At 36.9% G+C, this 17,334-nt stretch overlaps 1 protein-coding gene across 2 annotated transcripts in view; it reads right to left on the bottom strand.

Moving 5' to 3' along the window:
- Positions 1-511: 511 nt before the first annotated feature.
- Positions 512-17,334, bottom strand: part of ACTR3 (actin related protein 3) — a 33,450-nt gene continuing 16,627 nt past the window's right edge. Inside the window, exons 3-13 of one of the 2 annotated variants that reach the window (XM_075092912.1) lie at positions 13,112-13,236; positions 12,444-12,554; positions 10,745-10,840; positions 10,089-10,196; positions 7,132-7,275; positions 6,252-6,425; positions 5,383-5,475; positions 4,797-4,922; positions 2,739-2,822; positions 2,168-2,294; positions 512-1,009 (exon numbers count right to left, since the gene is read on the bottom strand). In XM_075092912.1, the coding sequence (XP_074949013.1) occupies positions 2,199-2,294; positions 2,739-2,822; positions 4,797-4,922; positions 5,383-5,475; positions 6,252-6,425; positions 7,132-7,275; positions 10,089-10,196; positions 10,745-10,840; positions 12,444-12,554; positions 13,112-13,236 (1,157 nt within the window). In that variant the 3' untranslated portion in view covers positions 512-1,009; positions 2,168-2,198. Of the gene's footprint in view, positions 1,010-1,388; positions 2,295-2,738; positions 2,823-4,796; positions 4,923-5,382; positions 5,476-6,251; positions 6,426-7,131; positions 7,276-10,088; positions 10,197-10,744; positions 10,841-12,443; positions 12,555-13,111; positions 13,237-17,334 lie in introns of those variants that run through there. The other variant, XM_075092911.1, reaches the window with a different exon arrangement.

Here is a 17,334-nt window from a genome sequence, read left to right as displayed (position 1 = left end):
GCTCCTCCGCATCAGCCGAATTCTGCTGGTGCCTTTTCTCTGACTGCCCCAGCAACAGAGGCCTGAACGTGACAGCGAAAGGAAATGGGGGAATAAACATGTCCGACCAGAATTCCAAAGGATCCACAAACCAGAGTTGTAACTACATCTAGGACTAGCTGCAGTACATCTTTCATCTAATAAACTCTTAGCTGGAAGCCAGGCTTGGTGTATATCTCCACACCTATACATTCTGTGCATCCTTTGCACATAATCCCAGAGATACACATAGAGCTGTGTGAGACAGGAACCGGCGTTCGCTCCTTTCCTTTCCATTTCCTCACTACACTTTGTATCTATGTATCAGGAATTTTTTAGTTTTTCAAGGGAATTTTAAGGACTCTACTTCCTAGAGGGGAATAAACACAACCTTGCCTTATCTCCAGGCCATTACAGCATATCAGGAAATTCGGTCAGTAGAGCATGATATGGAAGCAGTTGCAAAACCAGAGGACTGTTGGAAAAGCACAGCTTAAATTAACATCTTTATTTCACACATATTTGCCTAGCGGTCTTTCTTACCACATGAATCCATCAGCAGTTATGACTCGAAAAGCACTATTTGAAAAACTCTCCAAAACTGTATCATTGACAGGGAGGTGTTAATAATATAGTTTTGTAATACAACTATTTAACATTTTCTTCTTTGCACCAAGGCTCTATTCCATTCCAGCATGTGAAGTTTTATAATGCTTGCTGTAAAAATACTTTCCCATATTTATCCTCATTTTGGGGTCTCATTTATCATGCTTTGAAGCAACTGGAAGCTCTGACAATTGATAAGCTTCTCTCAAAAGAAACCTGAGGAATCTTTACAACTCAGAAGCTGCCAAGATCTCCCTCTTGTGGTCTTCTATGTAAACAACCTTAACTACATTTGTGAGTTCAGAAGTGTCTGAAGAGGAGGGTTTTTTCATGAAATATTAACAGAAATTTTAAGTAATTCCATTCAATATATGAAGCGTTCTTCCTAGAAAAAATGAGAAAGAGATTGTTTTCACTTTATTTTTATCTACATGGTATTTTCTTGCAGAAAAACCAGAGATCTAAAACGCAGTGCTGTCTCCTGTATACCACCACTTGAAAGAAAGCGGGGGAGGGGGGGAAGTTACAGAACAAAGTAGATGAACAAACCTAACAATGGGGGAGGTGTTAGGTTTATATAGGTAAGTGCTATCTAGATGAACACATAAACTGCAGTTCTAAAATGCTCACACTTCAGTTTACACAATGCACATAACGACCTCTACCTTACAGACCAACCTTACTCTTCAAAAACCACAGCGGATATGTAGGAACCCCTGCTCACAACTTCCCACGTAATGAGATTAACAAGTCTGACACAAACATAAAAAGAAATTTTGTGCCTTTATTGGAATGGTGTTAGGCTTTAAATACACCAATTCTGATAACCTGAATATTTGGTTTTAATTAGAAATGACACTACAGAACTGCAATACTGGTCCAACAGTCTCGTCTTTACTTTTTCTTTTTAAAGCAAGAGATAGTATGAAAATGCACCAAGTAATCAGAAAGCACTAGCAGGCATCAGTTAATCCAAGATACTAGCTTCTTAGTTCCAAAAGCACTCGCATTGTATGGAACCCAGAATTTAGACCGGTCATGATTTGCAAGAACTAGCTGCATGAGTCATGACTTTACTCCTTTTTAATTTACTTTCATGTTGGTCACTGGTTAATTTTTTTTCCTCAAATATTACAGTTTCTTTAATTCATATTTTTCCTCAAAGTATAAAAAAAGTATGAAATATATAAACAAGCTCCTGCACTGCACCCGTGAAAGGGTACAACGGAGCATCAGAGAGCTGACTATCTATACACCGTCAAATCCCATCAAATCTTGGATATTTCATTAATATACAAAATATCAGGGCACAGAAAGAACTAAAATCCACTTTTTTTTGTTTTGTTACGCACAGGTTCAAATAATCAATCTTAAAGAAAAAAATGTGATCATTTTGGCTTTCCACTACATCCGCATGTTGAGACACTTATTAAAATAATCCTGCTTAATTGTGTTTGGTCTTTTTCTTATTGTCAAGTCATGTTTGTTATCTTAATACCAGCCATCAGACAAACAAGTGATCGGAAAGACTCCTCCTCCCCACCTCCCTATCCCTGACCCCTCCAAGGTCAGCTTTAAGACATGACTCCAAACACAGGGTTGTGACGACAGATGCTAGGACCAATCTCTTCATAATCTTTTTTGGTATGGCATACTTGGTAGAATTCAGGCTGTAGAGGGAAGGAGAAAAAAAAATTAGTCAGTGGCATGTACACCTTTTCTGAACAATATTAACATTTATGTAGCAAGTGGAAAGAACCAAATACAGATAACTTGAAGTCCTGAAATTAATATTACATCACACGTGGTACATAAATTAATATTACATCACATGTGTACACGGTGTACATAAACACCAATGTAAGCAATGTATTTTGCCACAAAATTAAAATGGACTATTTACCAACTCACACAAAGCTGTAACTGAGCTTTCATTTGCTCCTTCAAAACTTTAAAGTTTAAGGCAAAAAACTTCAAAGGCGGCAGGGAAGGTATATTTGCTACCCGAGGCCTATCAGAAATCCCCCCAATTGCATTTAATATAAAGTGAAGGAAAGAGGAGAACTCTGGAAGCATACCCGGAACGACTAAAACGTGCTTTATAGCTAACTTACTGTGGAAGCCAGCATTGATCCTCCAAACCAAACAGCGTATCTTTGCATATGGTGTGTAATGACTTGTACATCAATGGGCTTAGGCTACAAAAGGAAAAATAAAAAGGTATATATTAAAACTTTGCTGGTAAAAATTAGAACTTTAAAAGGAGTGTATATTCCAAGTTTACTCTTCACAAATTACTATTTTCTTAAACACTGTTTATGTAAATTTACAATTATAGCATCAGATTTGGTCTTGTACAACTCAGACTAAGAAATAGCTCTTGCTCATAAACCACCAGTTACCCACTTTATCAGACATTAAGAGATACTTGCATTCACACCAATTTTCTCCCAAGAGCTCCAATACAGTGTTCCGCTCCAATTATCCATGTTCTATTTTCTGCTGAATTTCTTGAGGGACTGTTTATTTATGCAGTTGTAAGACCAGATCCACACTACTTACCCCTTTCAAAAAAATACTTCAGAAAGTTAATTTTTTTTAAGTTTCACGACATTATTTTAACAAAGCATCAGTTGCAGATTGATCAAAAGTTTATCTAGGACCAACAGTCACAGTCATGCTTTTCAAAACCACAACACTCATTCCAGTTAGCCCCTTTCCCTCCATAACCACACCAACCTTCACTCCTTACTTGTGCTTACCAAAAATGGCACTGTACGTAACAGTTTCAGAAAGAACTAATTTGTTAGTTGCAGTACAGCCTGCTGAAATCTGAACAACTGGAAACAGCACCCAAAAACCATTTGTAACAGGTCAGCAAAATTCAAGTCAGTGACTACTGGCAGTGCCCAGTACTCTGAAGAAAGAATCGCATCAGATTTCTTTATTCGCATCCTGCTTTTTACTAAATGGTAAAAGCAGAACTAAGAACAAACTAGGTTACTTGAACCAGAGAACTGTACATAACTGAAATTTCAGAGTTGTCTACATGGCATATTATGAAGCTATATCGTGGGTTTTAAGGATTGTTTGAGCTCATCTAGCTAGATTACTACTAAAAGATGAATAAGGAAAAATCACTTCAATCTTGCCTTAAATGGAAAAAACATAAAATAATTTTTATCTCTGCTGATAGCTTTTATGTAGGCAGAATCAACAGAAAAAATGCAAACAGTTAGATCAGAGGTCAAAAGTGGAAAGAATATAAATTAAGCATCATGCAGTTTAGTGAAAAAAATTGAGTCATTTCATAGGCTTATAGATTAATTTAGGTGGGAGGGGACCCCAGAATGCCTCTAGTTCAGCCTCCTGCTCAAAGCAGGGTCAGCTATGAGGTCAGAGGATGTTATTCAGAGTTTTATCCACCTGAATCTCAAAAACCTCCATGAATGGCAACTGCACAACCTCTCTGGGCAGCCTGTTCCAACGCCTGATTATCTCCAAGATAAGTTTTTCCTTTTATCCAAGCTGAACCTCTTTTGTTTCAATTTATATCTGTTGCTTCTCATATGCCCATCACTCAGCACTGGCAAGGCCCTGGTCCCACTTTCTCCATCATATTCCCACGTATACCAAGGGGCTGCTGTGAGGATTCCCAAAGCCTTCTCTTCTCTCAACAAGCCCATTCCCTCAGCCTTTCTTCATAGGAAAAGTACTCCAGTCCTCTGACTACCCTGGTGGCTGGACAATGAACTTGCTCCATCTCTCTTATTACCTTTAAGTTCAAAACACTGAGAACGATTATTTGCAACTAATCAATAAGCACTAACAACAAAAAAAAGCTGGGAAGTGACCAACTGCTTTTACGTAACAGGCCCATCCTTTCATTAGGTGAGACTGATGTAGTTCAATAGTAATGGACAGGCAGTACAAGTGCACACCAGGGGAAATAGTACTATAGCTTCCTATAATGAAAGGATTATATAAATATTTTCCAATGCCAGTCTACAACTCTCTACACCATATGAATCTCTGAAAAGCTTCTAGAACTTTAAATGAAAACGAAGACATATTGGCAAAAAAGAATGTCATTGCAATATGTTATTCTCGTGTTTTCCTGGTAACAAGGGAGAGAAAGATGTTTGTTAAACGCATTAGCTGCAAGGACTAACCTTCAGTCTGCCACCGCTAAGTTCTTCACTAAGTTTCAGTCTGGCATCAACAGTCCTTTTCAAGTCTCGCTGTAAACGGCGACCAAAGTCCCTGAACATGGTTGAGCCTCCAGAGAGGACAATATTCTGTTTTGAGGAATAAAAATTAACTACTTCTGAAAATGTAAGTCTCCAACTTTACCCAGTTCTTAAATTCTAAATACAGTTTTTAAGATTACAGTTAACAGATACGCTTTTAAGTTTTAAATTATCTAACACTTAAGCATGACAGAATATGAATTCACAAAGAGGTTGTCACATTAAAATTGGCTGTGCTTTAAAATCCATTTATATCTTAGTACATTTCACTTCTTTCGCTTAGATATGTGTTTCCCTTATTTCTTTTTCTTTAAATAAGAGTAATGAAACATCATGTTCTGAAAAAAGTGTTAGTGAACAACATAAAGCCTTCTGCATATTGGACTCATTTCTAGAAAAATGGTTAATTTTGTTGTTGGTCTTTTTTTTAAAACAGATTTTAAATACTTCTTTCAATGTAAAGCACAATCCTAAAATAAATATTTAAAAAATCATTATAGCTACTGACCTTATACAGAGGACGTCTAACATCAATGGGACAATTCTGAATAACTTCATCTACTACTTCTGAGATTGGTTGCGTAAAGTCAGGATTAGCAAACTACAATCAAGAATAAAACCAGACAAGTCAATGTATAGGACCACATATTGCAAAGGAAAGGGGATAAAGAGAAAAAAGGATAAGAAAGAACCATGCTATTTTACTAAAGACATGAAAACTAATACTGGAAATAGTTATGTTAGCTATTTTTGCTGCCAGTCCTAAAAGGTCTGAAAGAATAATAAACCTGAAGTATCTGTTTTGCCAGCTATTGTCTTTGATAGGTTTTGTTAACTAGAACAGGTCAAAGAATACATGCCGCCCTCAGATGCCGAGCACCAGAGCAAAACAGCATAACATGGAAAAAGCTGCAACAGAATGTAGAGAAGGATTCGGGGAGTGGGTGGGGTGGGGGGAACGACACAAAAAAGTCTTTATTCCCATTTAATTTTTCCCAACACTGAGATGAAGGCAAGGCAACAGAACATGTAGAAACCTGACTTTCCAACAGACAGGTATGAAAACAGGGTACAACATGGTGAGACCTGGAAATTCTATTAAAAATTGCAAGAAGAAGATAGGGTTTAGTAATCCATTTACTTTAGAAGTTTCAATTATAGTGCTTTGTTTAGGTATCAGCCTGAATTTGTATAAAGATTACCAGCCACCAAGAATCAAAGACACAGTGACTTTCAATAAGAGTTGGTATCTATTTACAAATAAAAAGACATGTTAAGTCAGGATAACCACTTCTTTAAACGCTTGCTAATACTACTAACATACTATCATCTCAAATGCACCTAAACAAGAAGTGTATACAATTCAAATCAACTTACCTCAGGATGGAAGAAAATCTCTGGCCCCAGGAATCTCTCATAGCCAACATCGATGGTAAATTCTTTCTTTGAGATAGCATTAATTCCAGTATACTGTTTAATCCACTTTGTACCATCTGTGTCATACTTGTTAAATTCTTTTACTAAGTCAGGGCAAACATAGCTAAAGCGTTCCTGAAAATTGAATATGTACAGTTAGAAGTATAGCAGAGAAGACGGTATGAACTTTTTAAAAAGTGTAGTAATTTAAACCTTTAAGCATAAAAGTTTTAAATTGGCAGGTACAAAATAGGCCTCAAAAATGGCTGAAGTGACATTTACTGTACACTGTTAGATAATGGCTCTGATACTACAAATCATTTCTGTGCAGCACTGCAAGCAGCACATCCTGCCGAGCTAAATTACTTCTCATCTATTTTTCCTCTAAACTTCTACGATGGTGAGAAATGAGTTCTAAATTATATTGAAGAATTGCCATAGAAACAGGTTTAAGTGTACTTTAAGCTGAATGTCTTTCAGAATAGCTTTGTACTACAAAAAAAGAATGTATCAACATTCAGAATGAACGAAAGAGAAGGCTCTTTACATTACACATCCCACCAAGAACATTTCCTACTGAATATTACAGTAATAATAAGGGAGGGGAGGAGAAAAGGGAGACTACAAGCGAAGACTGAAATTCTAGTCCAAACTGAGTATAACCCAACAGTATACCTTAAATTTAAGGTATTGTTATAACATTATTTAGAGATTTTTATGTTATTTAGAAACAGAGCATCATCACTTCGATGGACAACGATTTTAAGAGATTATTATATTTTAAAAATAGATATCAAGCTCTGATCTAAAATAACGTTAACGTCTGCTATGTACACTTTACCTTCACAGCTTTAGCTGTTTCCAAGGATTGTTCCGGAGGAATTCCTACTTCTCGCTCCCTCAGCAACTGCTGAATGAAGTATGTTATATCTCGCCCAGCAATTGGAATGTGTTTGATACAGCTGCCAATCACATATCCTTCAGCCTGTAAAGAAAATTAATTAGAAGATATTGACAACAACTCCTCTCAACAAAACTTAGGAGGCAGAGAGAAAGAAACGGAGCCTAAACTCCTACTCACTACCTGCGATTGTGAGATTGAAGCCCGTTAAGACTGGTTCATTTAACTATCAGAAATCCAATTCCTCAGTAGCCTTACTTTACTTGTTAAAGTGTTTCACTTTGCATTGGTTCATAATTCTTACAACATTAGGAGGAACAGAAAGGTCACTAGTACATAAGGCAGACAAACAGCTATACTCACTATTCCTTGGCCTTTATTTTCTCTTCAAAATGAGGTTACTCTTACCAAAAAGGTCAAGGAACCTTGTATCATGAAATATTATTTTAGAATAAATGATGTGGCTCTGCAGTCACAGCCACTGGTGTAAGACGTTAAATTCCACATGAACCAAAATTAATTTTCTGGAAACAGGGAAAAAATACATCATTTCAGCACATTAATTGTTACAGCTTAGAACATCAGACTGGTCCGTATTCATCCATCAGACTACCCTTGTAGGTCACACTTGTCCTGGGGGCCAGGATCAGAGCATTAAAAATATCTGGTCTAAATGCAGAAACCAGAAGTGTTCTAGACTGGCTTTCAACCTCACCAGACCTGCTATAACCAAACAGATTAATCCAGGTATGACACTAATATTAAATGCTTTAAATTTCCTATATAGACACCTTACGTTCATATAAAATGTACTTTCTAACACAGAAAATAAAGTCATAAAAAACCCATACCACTATTTTTAGTTTAACCCCAGAGGTAAGCAATTATTAATCTCTATTATACAAGTGGTATACTACTGCTGTCAGTTTGTTCCACATGTTTAAAAATCCCAGAAATCAATATCTTTATAAGTGATCTGGATAACGGGATCAAGTGTAGCCTGATGAAATTTGCTGATGACACCAAGTTGAGTGGGGAAGTAGACACTCCAGAAGGGAGAGCTGCTCTGCAGGAAGATCTGGATGGGCTGGAGGAGTGGGCCAGCAAGAACCTTATGAAGTTCAACAAGGACAAGTGTAAGATCATGTGCCTGGGAAGACATAATCTGGGAGTGCAGCACAGACTGGGATCCACCTGGCTGGAGAGCAGCTCTGTGGAAAGGGACCTGGGGGTCCTGGTGGACAGGAAGCTCAACATGAGCGAACAGCGTGCTGCTGCGGCCAAGAAGGCCAATGGGGTGCTGGGTTGCATCAAAAAGGGCATCACCAGCAGAGATAAAGAAGTCATTATCCCGCTCTACTCAGCGCTTGTCAGGCCACACCTGGAGTCCTGTGTCCAGTTCTGGTCCCCGCTGTACAAAAAGGATGTGGACAGGCTGGAAGGGGTCCAGAGAAGGGCCACCAAGATGATCAAAGGACTGGGAAGCTGCCATATGAGGATAGGCTGGGAGAGCTGGGTTTGTTCAGCCTTGAGAAAAGGAGGCTCAGAAGGGATCTCAACACCATGTACCAGTACTTAAGGGGTAGCTACAAAGATGATGGAGACTCCCTTTTTACATGGAGTTACGTGGAGAGGAGAAGGGGGAATGGACACAAGTTGCTCTTGGGGAGATTCCAATTGGACATGAGAGCAAAGTGTTTCACAGTGAGAACAGTCACCATTGGAATAATCTCCCCGGGGAAGTGGCTGACTCGGCCACGTTGGACACCTTCAAGAGTCGTCCGGACAGGGTGCTGGGCCATCTTGTCTAGACTGCGCTCTTCCCAGAAAGGTTGGACTAGATGATCCCTGAGGTTCCTTCCAAGCTGTGATTCTGTGACTAATCACCACCACTGCTACTATTTGGTATAACAAATCATTTTTTAAAATTGAGGTTACTGTGACATGATAAAGTTTGATTAGATTTTAATGTTAAAAATTGCAATTTAACTTCATTTTGAAAAGAAAAATGCATCTGTTGCCTAGCCACGCATTTAACTTCCCAAGGAAAGATGGGTAGAGAGATACATTACCAGCCACTTGAAATAAAGAACACTATTAAAGGTTCCAATTATAAAATTTCAAATACATAGCTTTGTAAAAGGAAATACATACTGCAGCAAAAACAGGAATTTGACAGTTAAGGAACTGCAGCTCTAAGTGTTAATTATTTAATAAAATATCATATGATCATACTAATTTTTGCTTTTAGCAACTTGATATATTGGAACAGATATTCAGCATTAATTAATTATCCTTAGGGTTTGTTGGTTGGTTTTTTGTGGGTCATGTCTTCCCCACCGCCACAAGTCACGTAGGAACTTTTTTGGGTTTGCTTGTATTGTTGATGCATGATAGTGTACTATTAAACATTGGTCAACAGATGTAGAAAAATTGTAAACAATAGACATCTGCCCTCAAATATTTTGTATTATTTCTATTTTATATATGAATTGACTGAATTAAACAAAAAATGTTTCCAAACTTTTTGGACTGACTATTGTAAAGACCATATTCACTCTTACCAGCAAAACAAACTGGAAATATGCTAAAGCAATCCAATTTAATTGGTTACTTAGCATGGCCTTGTCAAATCACCTTTTAAGGTAAGTCACTGGAAGACAATATGCCCTGACAAACTCAGTTCAAGAGGTTCTGCACCACACAAAAAAAAAGCCACCACCACGCCCAAAAAAACCACCCTAAACAAAAAAACCACACCCACAACCCTGGAAATTATCTGCCATTTTTGAAGATTCCTAACTGTACTTCAGTCCGTGTAAGTGTAAACTTCAGAGACGTTGCAGGACAAACTGTTCTCTGGTTAAACTTTTTATATAGTTTTAATGTATACTTACAACAGGAATGACATGAGTGACACCATCACCGCTGTCTATAACTGTGCCAGTCAGTGTTCGTTCTCCTACTTGTCTTGACGTCCAAGATGCAGCTAAGGCAAGGACAGCCTTGTAAAAGAACACACACAAATCTTCAAAAGAGCACTGCATTGCAGATCTGACCTTCCACTACCCTTCTTAACACCACCCAGACTGACACCCTCATGGTAATTTACAGCATGGAAACTGACTTAGTAATATTATACATGTGTACACAACAGCTTACAAAAAAGGGACTGCATAAATGTAGTTTTTGACTTCTAATGCTTTTTTAGCCACATTCAAATAAACTTTTTTTTGCAACTTCATATGGACAGGGACTCAATTCTTGGCCTAATACCATTATTATGATGTGGTGTGTTGGGAGGTGTATTTATTTATTTATGATGCAACAGGTGTTATACTCTACTGCTTAGAGGCTGCCTTCTATACAGGTAACAGAGGAACAGTAGCTAACAGACTACAGAATCAATGCATACCAAACATCTAGTGCTGAAACTCCTAGCCAAAAGTACATAAAAGTATTCCAAAAGCCACTCATCCAGTTTTCACAGTGAAATTAGTTTTAGCTCAAGGAGAAATACTGTAGCTCTAACTTTCAAAAGCCCTGCCCTTACCTGAACAGCAATATATAGCCCTGGAACGTTGAAAGACTCGAACATGATTTCAGCAGTATATTCTCTATTTTCTGGAGTATTTAATGGAGGTTCAGTCTGTGAGAGAAAAAAACCCCAAGTTTTACTTACATTCAAATCAAACAGTTGACTTAAAAAACCCCAGACAAATCCTAAATTTTGAAAGATGAGTCATTCAACAACAACAGCATGTAAAAATAGTAATGTACAACGGGTGCTTTTAAAGGCAAATAGTGCAATTAAGAAAATCTAGAAACTCCTCTGACAACACAATTTATGCAAACTGCATTGCAAAAACATCATGATTAGAGTGAAGAGAGAAAAACAGAAGTGCAATAAAAATGTTACAGTAATTACTGCTTAAGAATTTACATCGATGGCCTCCTTTGTGGGTTGGTTAGCTCATTACAGCTTTTGATTTCACTGAAAGAATAAAAGACTATCAACCTAAATATGTCAAAGAATACAGTTTAACACATTTAAAGAATAACAATTATTGTAAAAAATTCTCAGTGATTTGTTAAATAAAAAAGCTGTTTTCTTCAGAAGGCAATCACTATAAAATAAGTTGATATGATCAGCTGTAGAAACGTACTCAGCTGAGATAAGCTAGCAACAGGATACAATGTGCTATAATAGTATGCTATAATTTCCATTAAAATACCAGACATACTTAATATTAAGCCTCTCCTCTGAAAGAACATTTTGGATAGTGCTACAAAATATTCAAGAGAGAAAAAAAAAATAAATCACTCTTCCATTGCATCAATTATGCAATAGGATGGTAAAGAGAGGAGGGAGCCAGACTCTTCAAAGGTAAGGACAAGGAGCCATGGAGACAAGCTGCAACATGGGAAATCTTAAGTATGTATTAGGAGGACAAAAGGTAACATGAAGGTGGTCAAATATTGGGAAAGGGGCCTAGAGTTGTTACAGTATCTTGATCCTTTAAGATATTCAAAGCTTGGCTGGACACAGCCTTGAGCAACCAGATCTAATTGCAACTGCTTCGAGGAGACAGTTGAATTAGATGTTCTTTAACAAGCATGGCCAACACCTCTAATTCCAAATTTGCTCTCTAAACATCAGACTAAAACAAATTGCCTATTTCAATGGCCTTAAATAAAATACTAAGGAACAGCAGATGCTTCAGAATAACACTGACCTTAATCCAGATCTAATTTACCCAAATATGACAATCAATCTTTCTAATTTAAAAGAAAAAAAAAAAAACACACACACACACAAAACCAACCACACAACAAAAAAAAAAAACCACATCACTGTCTAGACACACCATCCAGGTGGCAGCACTGTAAAAACAAAATAGTTGCAATTATGTCAAGTCAAAACACACAGGTACTTATATTTTTTTAAATGCAAAAAAAAACATGGTTATTGAATTCAGCAGATAAGTAGCAGAAGGAGAGGGATGAAGCAGATGTAATTTGGAGGAAAATGAGAAGCGAATAGAAAAAAGTTTACAGTTCAGACGCTCTGACGTCTTTAGGAAATTAAAGAACCTACGCAGGATAAGCCAGGTCAGGAATGTTTCAGGTAATTTATATTTAGTTTAGTTTTCAAGCTAAGCATATTCATATTTAACAATCATTACATAAATCAGCACAAACATTCTTACTAGTCACATGCAGTTTCATAAGTAGGATATATTTTTACCTACCAAAAGAAAATAATGATCCTCTGGTTCTGCCCTTAGATACTTAAAGATTACTTGCTCCATAAACCTCTCCATCAAGTCCCAGTCTTCAACTATACCATGGCGGATGGGCCACTGTTGCAGAAAAATACCAAAATGCAATTGGAAACAAAAGAAAGGGGGTGGGGGGAAAAATCAGTGTTTTCAACTGCAGTAAAAGCATTTGATCTACATATACAAGAAGCCTTGCATTGGGTTTTCCTATTTTGATCTGACACCTATTCACAATTCAGATTTCAACCTTGAATAGCAGACAATACACTGTGCTTTTCTCAGTACAACAGAATGGTGGCACTATGATAAACCAAAGGTTCTCCCTAGCCCAGCATCCTGACTCTGACGCTGCTGATACAAGATGCCAAGGAACATGAAAGAATGGGATATTTCCACTTAACACTCTCCCATCCTCCCTTCACTTCAAAAGAAATATATCTTCACATACTTTTTTTCAAATTCCCACAGGCTCCTGAAGGTCACAAAACCAATACCAAACCTTATTCTCCATTAAAAATAGAGTTAATGACAAAATAAGATTAAAATGAACCCAAAAGCATTCATAAAAGGCTGCTTACTGTATAGCTGGTGCTTTCTGAACAGTATTGGAAAATTACTTAAAACCTTTCTCTTAATACCTTGGTTGCATAAGTTGGTTTTTCTATTGCTTCATCCCCGATAAAGAAGTCTAAATCATCAACACCTTTCAAAACCCTCCTCTGTGCTTGATCGACCACTTTTGCGGATTCTTTGATAGCAATACCTTTAACAGAACACAAACAATATTGTAGATTATATATCCTGCACCAAAAAAATAAACCCCAATATTAATGAACAGGAACAAGTCATATTGTATTCATCCTTTGTTTCAGGTATAAGCACAGAAAAGCTAAATAAAAACACAGATCATTTGAATTCTAATCAAAAGTAAATATCATTAGGATTTATAAACTAACAATACATATCTAAATATAGACTTAATTGTTACGACACTCAACATGCAATCAGAGAGATAAGAAGAATCACTATGGGTATCCTTACAAATCTCATTTTATTCAACAAGTGTGCTAATTTTCTGCACACTAATAATAACGACAATAATTTTTAAAAAAGGAATGCAGTTGTAGAAGTATAAAGAGCAAGAAAGAAAACGTTGCCTTTTTACAAATCGATGTTTTACTTCACTTGCACCAATTTGATTTCTGGAGATATTATGAAAATGAGCTATGGCACACAAAAGGGACTGAATAACAACTAAATAAGCAAAACGCATGCACAAAAGAAGGCAAGAGGGAATAAGTAGGAGAAAAAGTAAAGCATACAGAAAAAGAAAATTGGACAGAAATAAAAGGAGTATTTTTAAGAAGACAAATTTGTATGGACACATGATGCAACTTTAGATGCTTTAAAGTTGATTTTCAAAGTCTATGTTTAATTTCTTCCTTTAAATCCTACTCCTATCTTATCGTTAAGAATAGGATGGAGAATTTCATTTAAGACAGACTATAAATCTCCACTTCAAGGAATAACCAGCAAAAGTTAAGAGCTTGCATCTTGGCAATTTATTTCTTCCAGGATAATTATCCATCATAAATAAAGAAAAAAGTTTTTATCAGAAAAATACTGGCTAAGGCTAAACACAGGATCCTGGAAAGATGGATCAGTGATTAGATATCACAGGAGCACAGATGTTCCCTTCCCTCATCTTTTGGATCAGCCCCCTGGCTACCAGGGCTGCAGTGCCAGCAATACCTGCTGTATTTTTTCAAGTCTTACTAATTGCCTTTAAACACAAATGAGGAAATTCTCACAAGCAGCATTAATATCAGACTCAAATATTCAAAGGTCATGATCCAACAGCTCTTTCAAAGGCAGAATTATTTCACTACCTCTCACCTTCAGGAAGTTGTTCTATTTGCTCACAACTAAGATTAAGGGAATTATGAAAACAGCTGCTGCAGACTCAACCCCACCAGACACAGGGCGGCACAGCTACGGGATTTGGAAATCAACAGCATGCTAGGGTAAAGCACCGTTAGTTCCTTGATGCTCCCCATCCTTCTCCCTTCTCTTCCCATGAAGGGCAACAAAAGCAGAGCTGCGCAGCCAAAGTTAAATGTTGTGAAAGACTGAACAGGGTAAAATAGAAGACATTATTCTGAGCTCTTCAGGAAGAAAACTGAATCATACTGTAACTTCTGCAGCAGCTTACAGGAGAGTAGAGAGGAAGCATAAGGCTGGAGGAAGCTGAAAAGCATGGGGGCATAGATAGGAAGTAGAAGCTAAAATAGTGGGGAAGGAGATGTTGCAAGGCCGGTGTTTTCTGCAAGTGAAAAGAAGAATCTTGTCAAGTGTTTTTCAAGGCATCATGAGAGACCTCACACATTTTGGGAAATTCTTCTGTCCAGATGTGTGTTATCGTCAAGAAGTTTCAAGTAAAATACCATCACTTGCCACATGATTATAGAAACGTTCAAGCCAAAGTGGTTTCACCCTGTTACTAGCCTAAAACAAGGTAGGAGCTCTCAATCGTTTGCTGACGCTTAGGCTAGCCTGTTCAGTCCTGGTTTCTGAAGTCAGAAGCGAGAAGGAAACAACCTGCATCAAGAATCATATACTGAAAATACAAACAGGAGAATAGATCTTGCTGAAAACAGAGCTAGGCTACCGCAGTGCCTGACGGTGAGCAGGTACTCCAGCGGTATCTCAGAGCATTTGCCTTTGGTTTGCTCAGCCCAGGAATTAAGAGCTTTTAGAAAAGACTACATACTTGCATCAACTTGATTTTTTGTGCTTAACCACTACTCATGTCATTTTTGTTCTTTTAAAGGTAAAAAAAAGGCCATCTAAAATGTAAACCATCACAGTTAAACTGAAGTAGAGGACAAATCAAGAGAACTACTGGGTAATGGAAAGAAGTTGACTCCTATTTCAACATAGAGCAGGAAAAAAGTTTAAGTGAATAAAAATGAAGCAAAATCAATGATCTGCTAAGATCTAAAAAACAGCCAGGGAAGAAAGCAGTGATCCCAAGTCTCTTCAAAAAATTGGCCCAATAGATTCTCATTTACTTCACATTTCAAGCAAGGATTTGTCATCTCTACAGAAGCATATTCAGAATTAAATTAAGAACACAATATAACAGAGGAGTGGGAGATAAAAATTTGTTAAGAGCAGGAGCGAATAAGATAAGCAGCAAGTGAACAAGCCAGAAGGAATGCTGCTCAAACCTGTTTAACGGCAAACTTTTTTAGGGAATCAAATTGACAACATGCAAGTGCCATTGCTGGAAGTCAAAGGAGAAACCAGACCATTTTTCCTCTGTGGATAACGTTAAGGAAATTAAAGACACCAAAGTGCTTTGAAGAGATCCGCAGTTTTTTGTAACATTTTACTCTGAAACTAGGTACTGCTATATTCTGTTTGCCTTTCTCTAATATAGATTACACCAGTGTTACTTTACTTCATTTAAGGCAGAGGATTAATGCAAACTCACTCAGTTGGTGTAATTAGATAATTTGGATTACAGTGCAAATGAGAAAAATGCCCTTTTCATTAAGAGAATTGCAGTCAAGGATCATTTCAGCTATAGGAACATCTACACTAGAGCACCTTTTTAAAAAAAAAAAAAAACAACACCACCACACTATATCAAAAAGCTGTCAAAAAATCTCACTTCCCCCCTTTCTCTTCTACTTTAATATCATCCCTGCTGTATAAATTTCTCTGCTTAATGATCTGACAGGTTATTACATTTCTAGAATTTGTTTAAAGTATCATGACATCTATTCTCCTTTTTTGGAACAAGAAAGCGATTTTAAAATTAAATAAACCAAATCTGAAGATGCAGAAAATATATGCAAACTCTATTTGGCTGAAATTAAATAAAACCACCATTTGTCCATTTTTAATTTAAAGACTGCTAGGAAGCTTGAAGAGTAACATAAGGGCTTCTTCCCCCACCCAATGGTTTATTTACATTTTTTTTAATCTAATATTAAAACTAGTTTTTGTGTGAAAAAAAACTGTAGAGTATATTTTATATGCCACTGAGGTAAACCAAATGAAGTTCAGTTGGAAAACCAAACTAATGAAGAACTACATATAGAAGAGACTGAAAGGATTCTCTCCTGAAAACAGGAGAATGCATTAAGTAAATTAACCTTAGCTTTCTATGAAAACGGCTTTTTGAAGCATGTTTTCTAGAAGAATTAACAGAGCGCCTGAACTACCAAGTACTATTTTACAGCAACTATGCTTAAGTATTATTAGTTCTAGCTCTTTTCCTGTTGCGTTTACAAGGAAAACTGGGTGTACTAATTATTCCTTTCTACCAGGATGTAATATGTGATTACTTTGGCAAAGATGAACAATAACAAAATGCCAAGTGGTGTAGGAGGTCAAAAGGTGAATAATTTCTAAAGGAAGCTAACTGAGTTCCATTCTCTAGAGTGGAGCTGTATCACTTGAAGCAGGAGAAACATTTCAGAAGACAAGGAGCAAATAAGCAATTTTACATGTAAAAAATAAACTCTTTTCTTGTTCTATTTACAAAACATACCAAATTAAGTAACATAGCCATAATACTGAAAAATACCTGGGAAGTATAACATTTTAAACCCTGAAGATATTAAAACACCTGGTTTTAAATTTTTTTCTAGATACAATCAACTACACTTTAACCTGAGAAGTCCCTAAAAAGGGAACTTCTAAAAAGTAAATATAGCCACACTACTTTATTTCAATATGGTTTCAGTTTCCAAGATATTAACTTCAATTATTAGTACACCATTTTAATGAAGGTATCTTTCTACTGACCATCCATAGCAAAGCAGAACAGAGCCATGCTATCACTCTGTAC

The sequence above is a fragment of the Phalacrocorax aristotelis genome, chromosome 5, assembly GCF_949628215.1.
Source record: "Phalacrocorax aristotelis chromosome 5, bGulAri2.1, whole genome shotgun sequence".
NCBI classification, from domain to species: Eukaryota; Metazoa; Chordata; class Aves; order Suliformes; family Phalacrocoracidae; genus Phalacrocorax; species Phalacrocorax aristotelis.
Note: the sequence above shows the minus strand (reverse complement) of the source record. Positions and strands in the feature narration are given on the sequence as shown.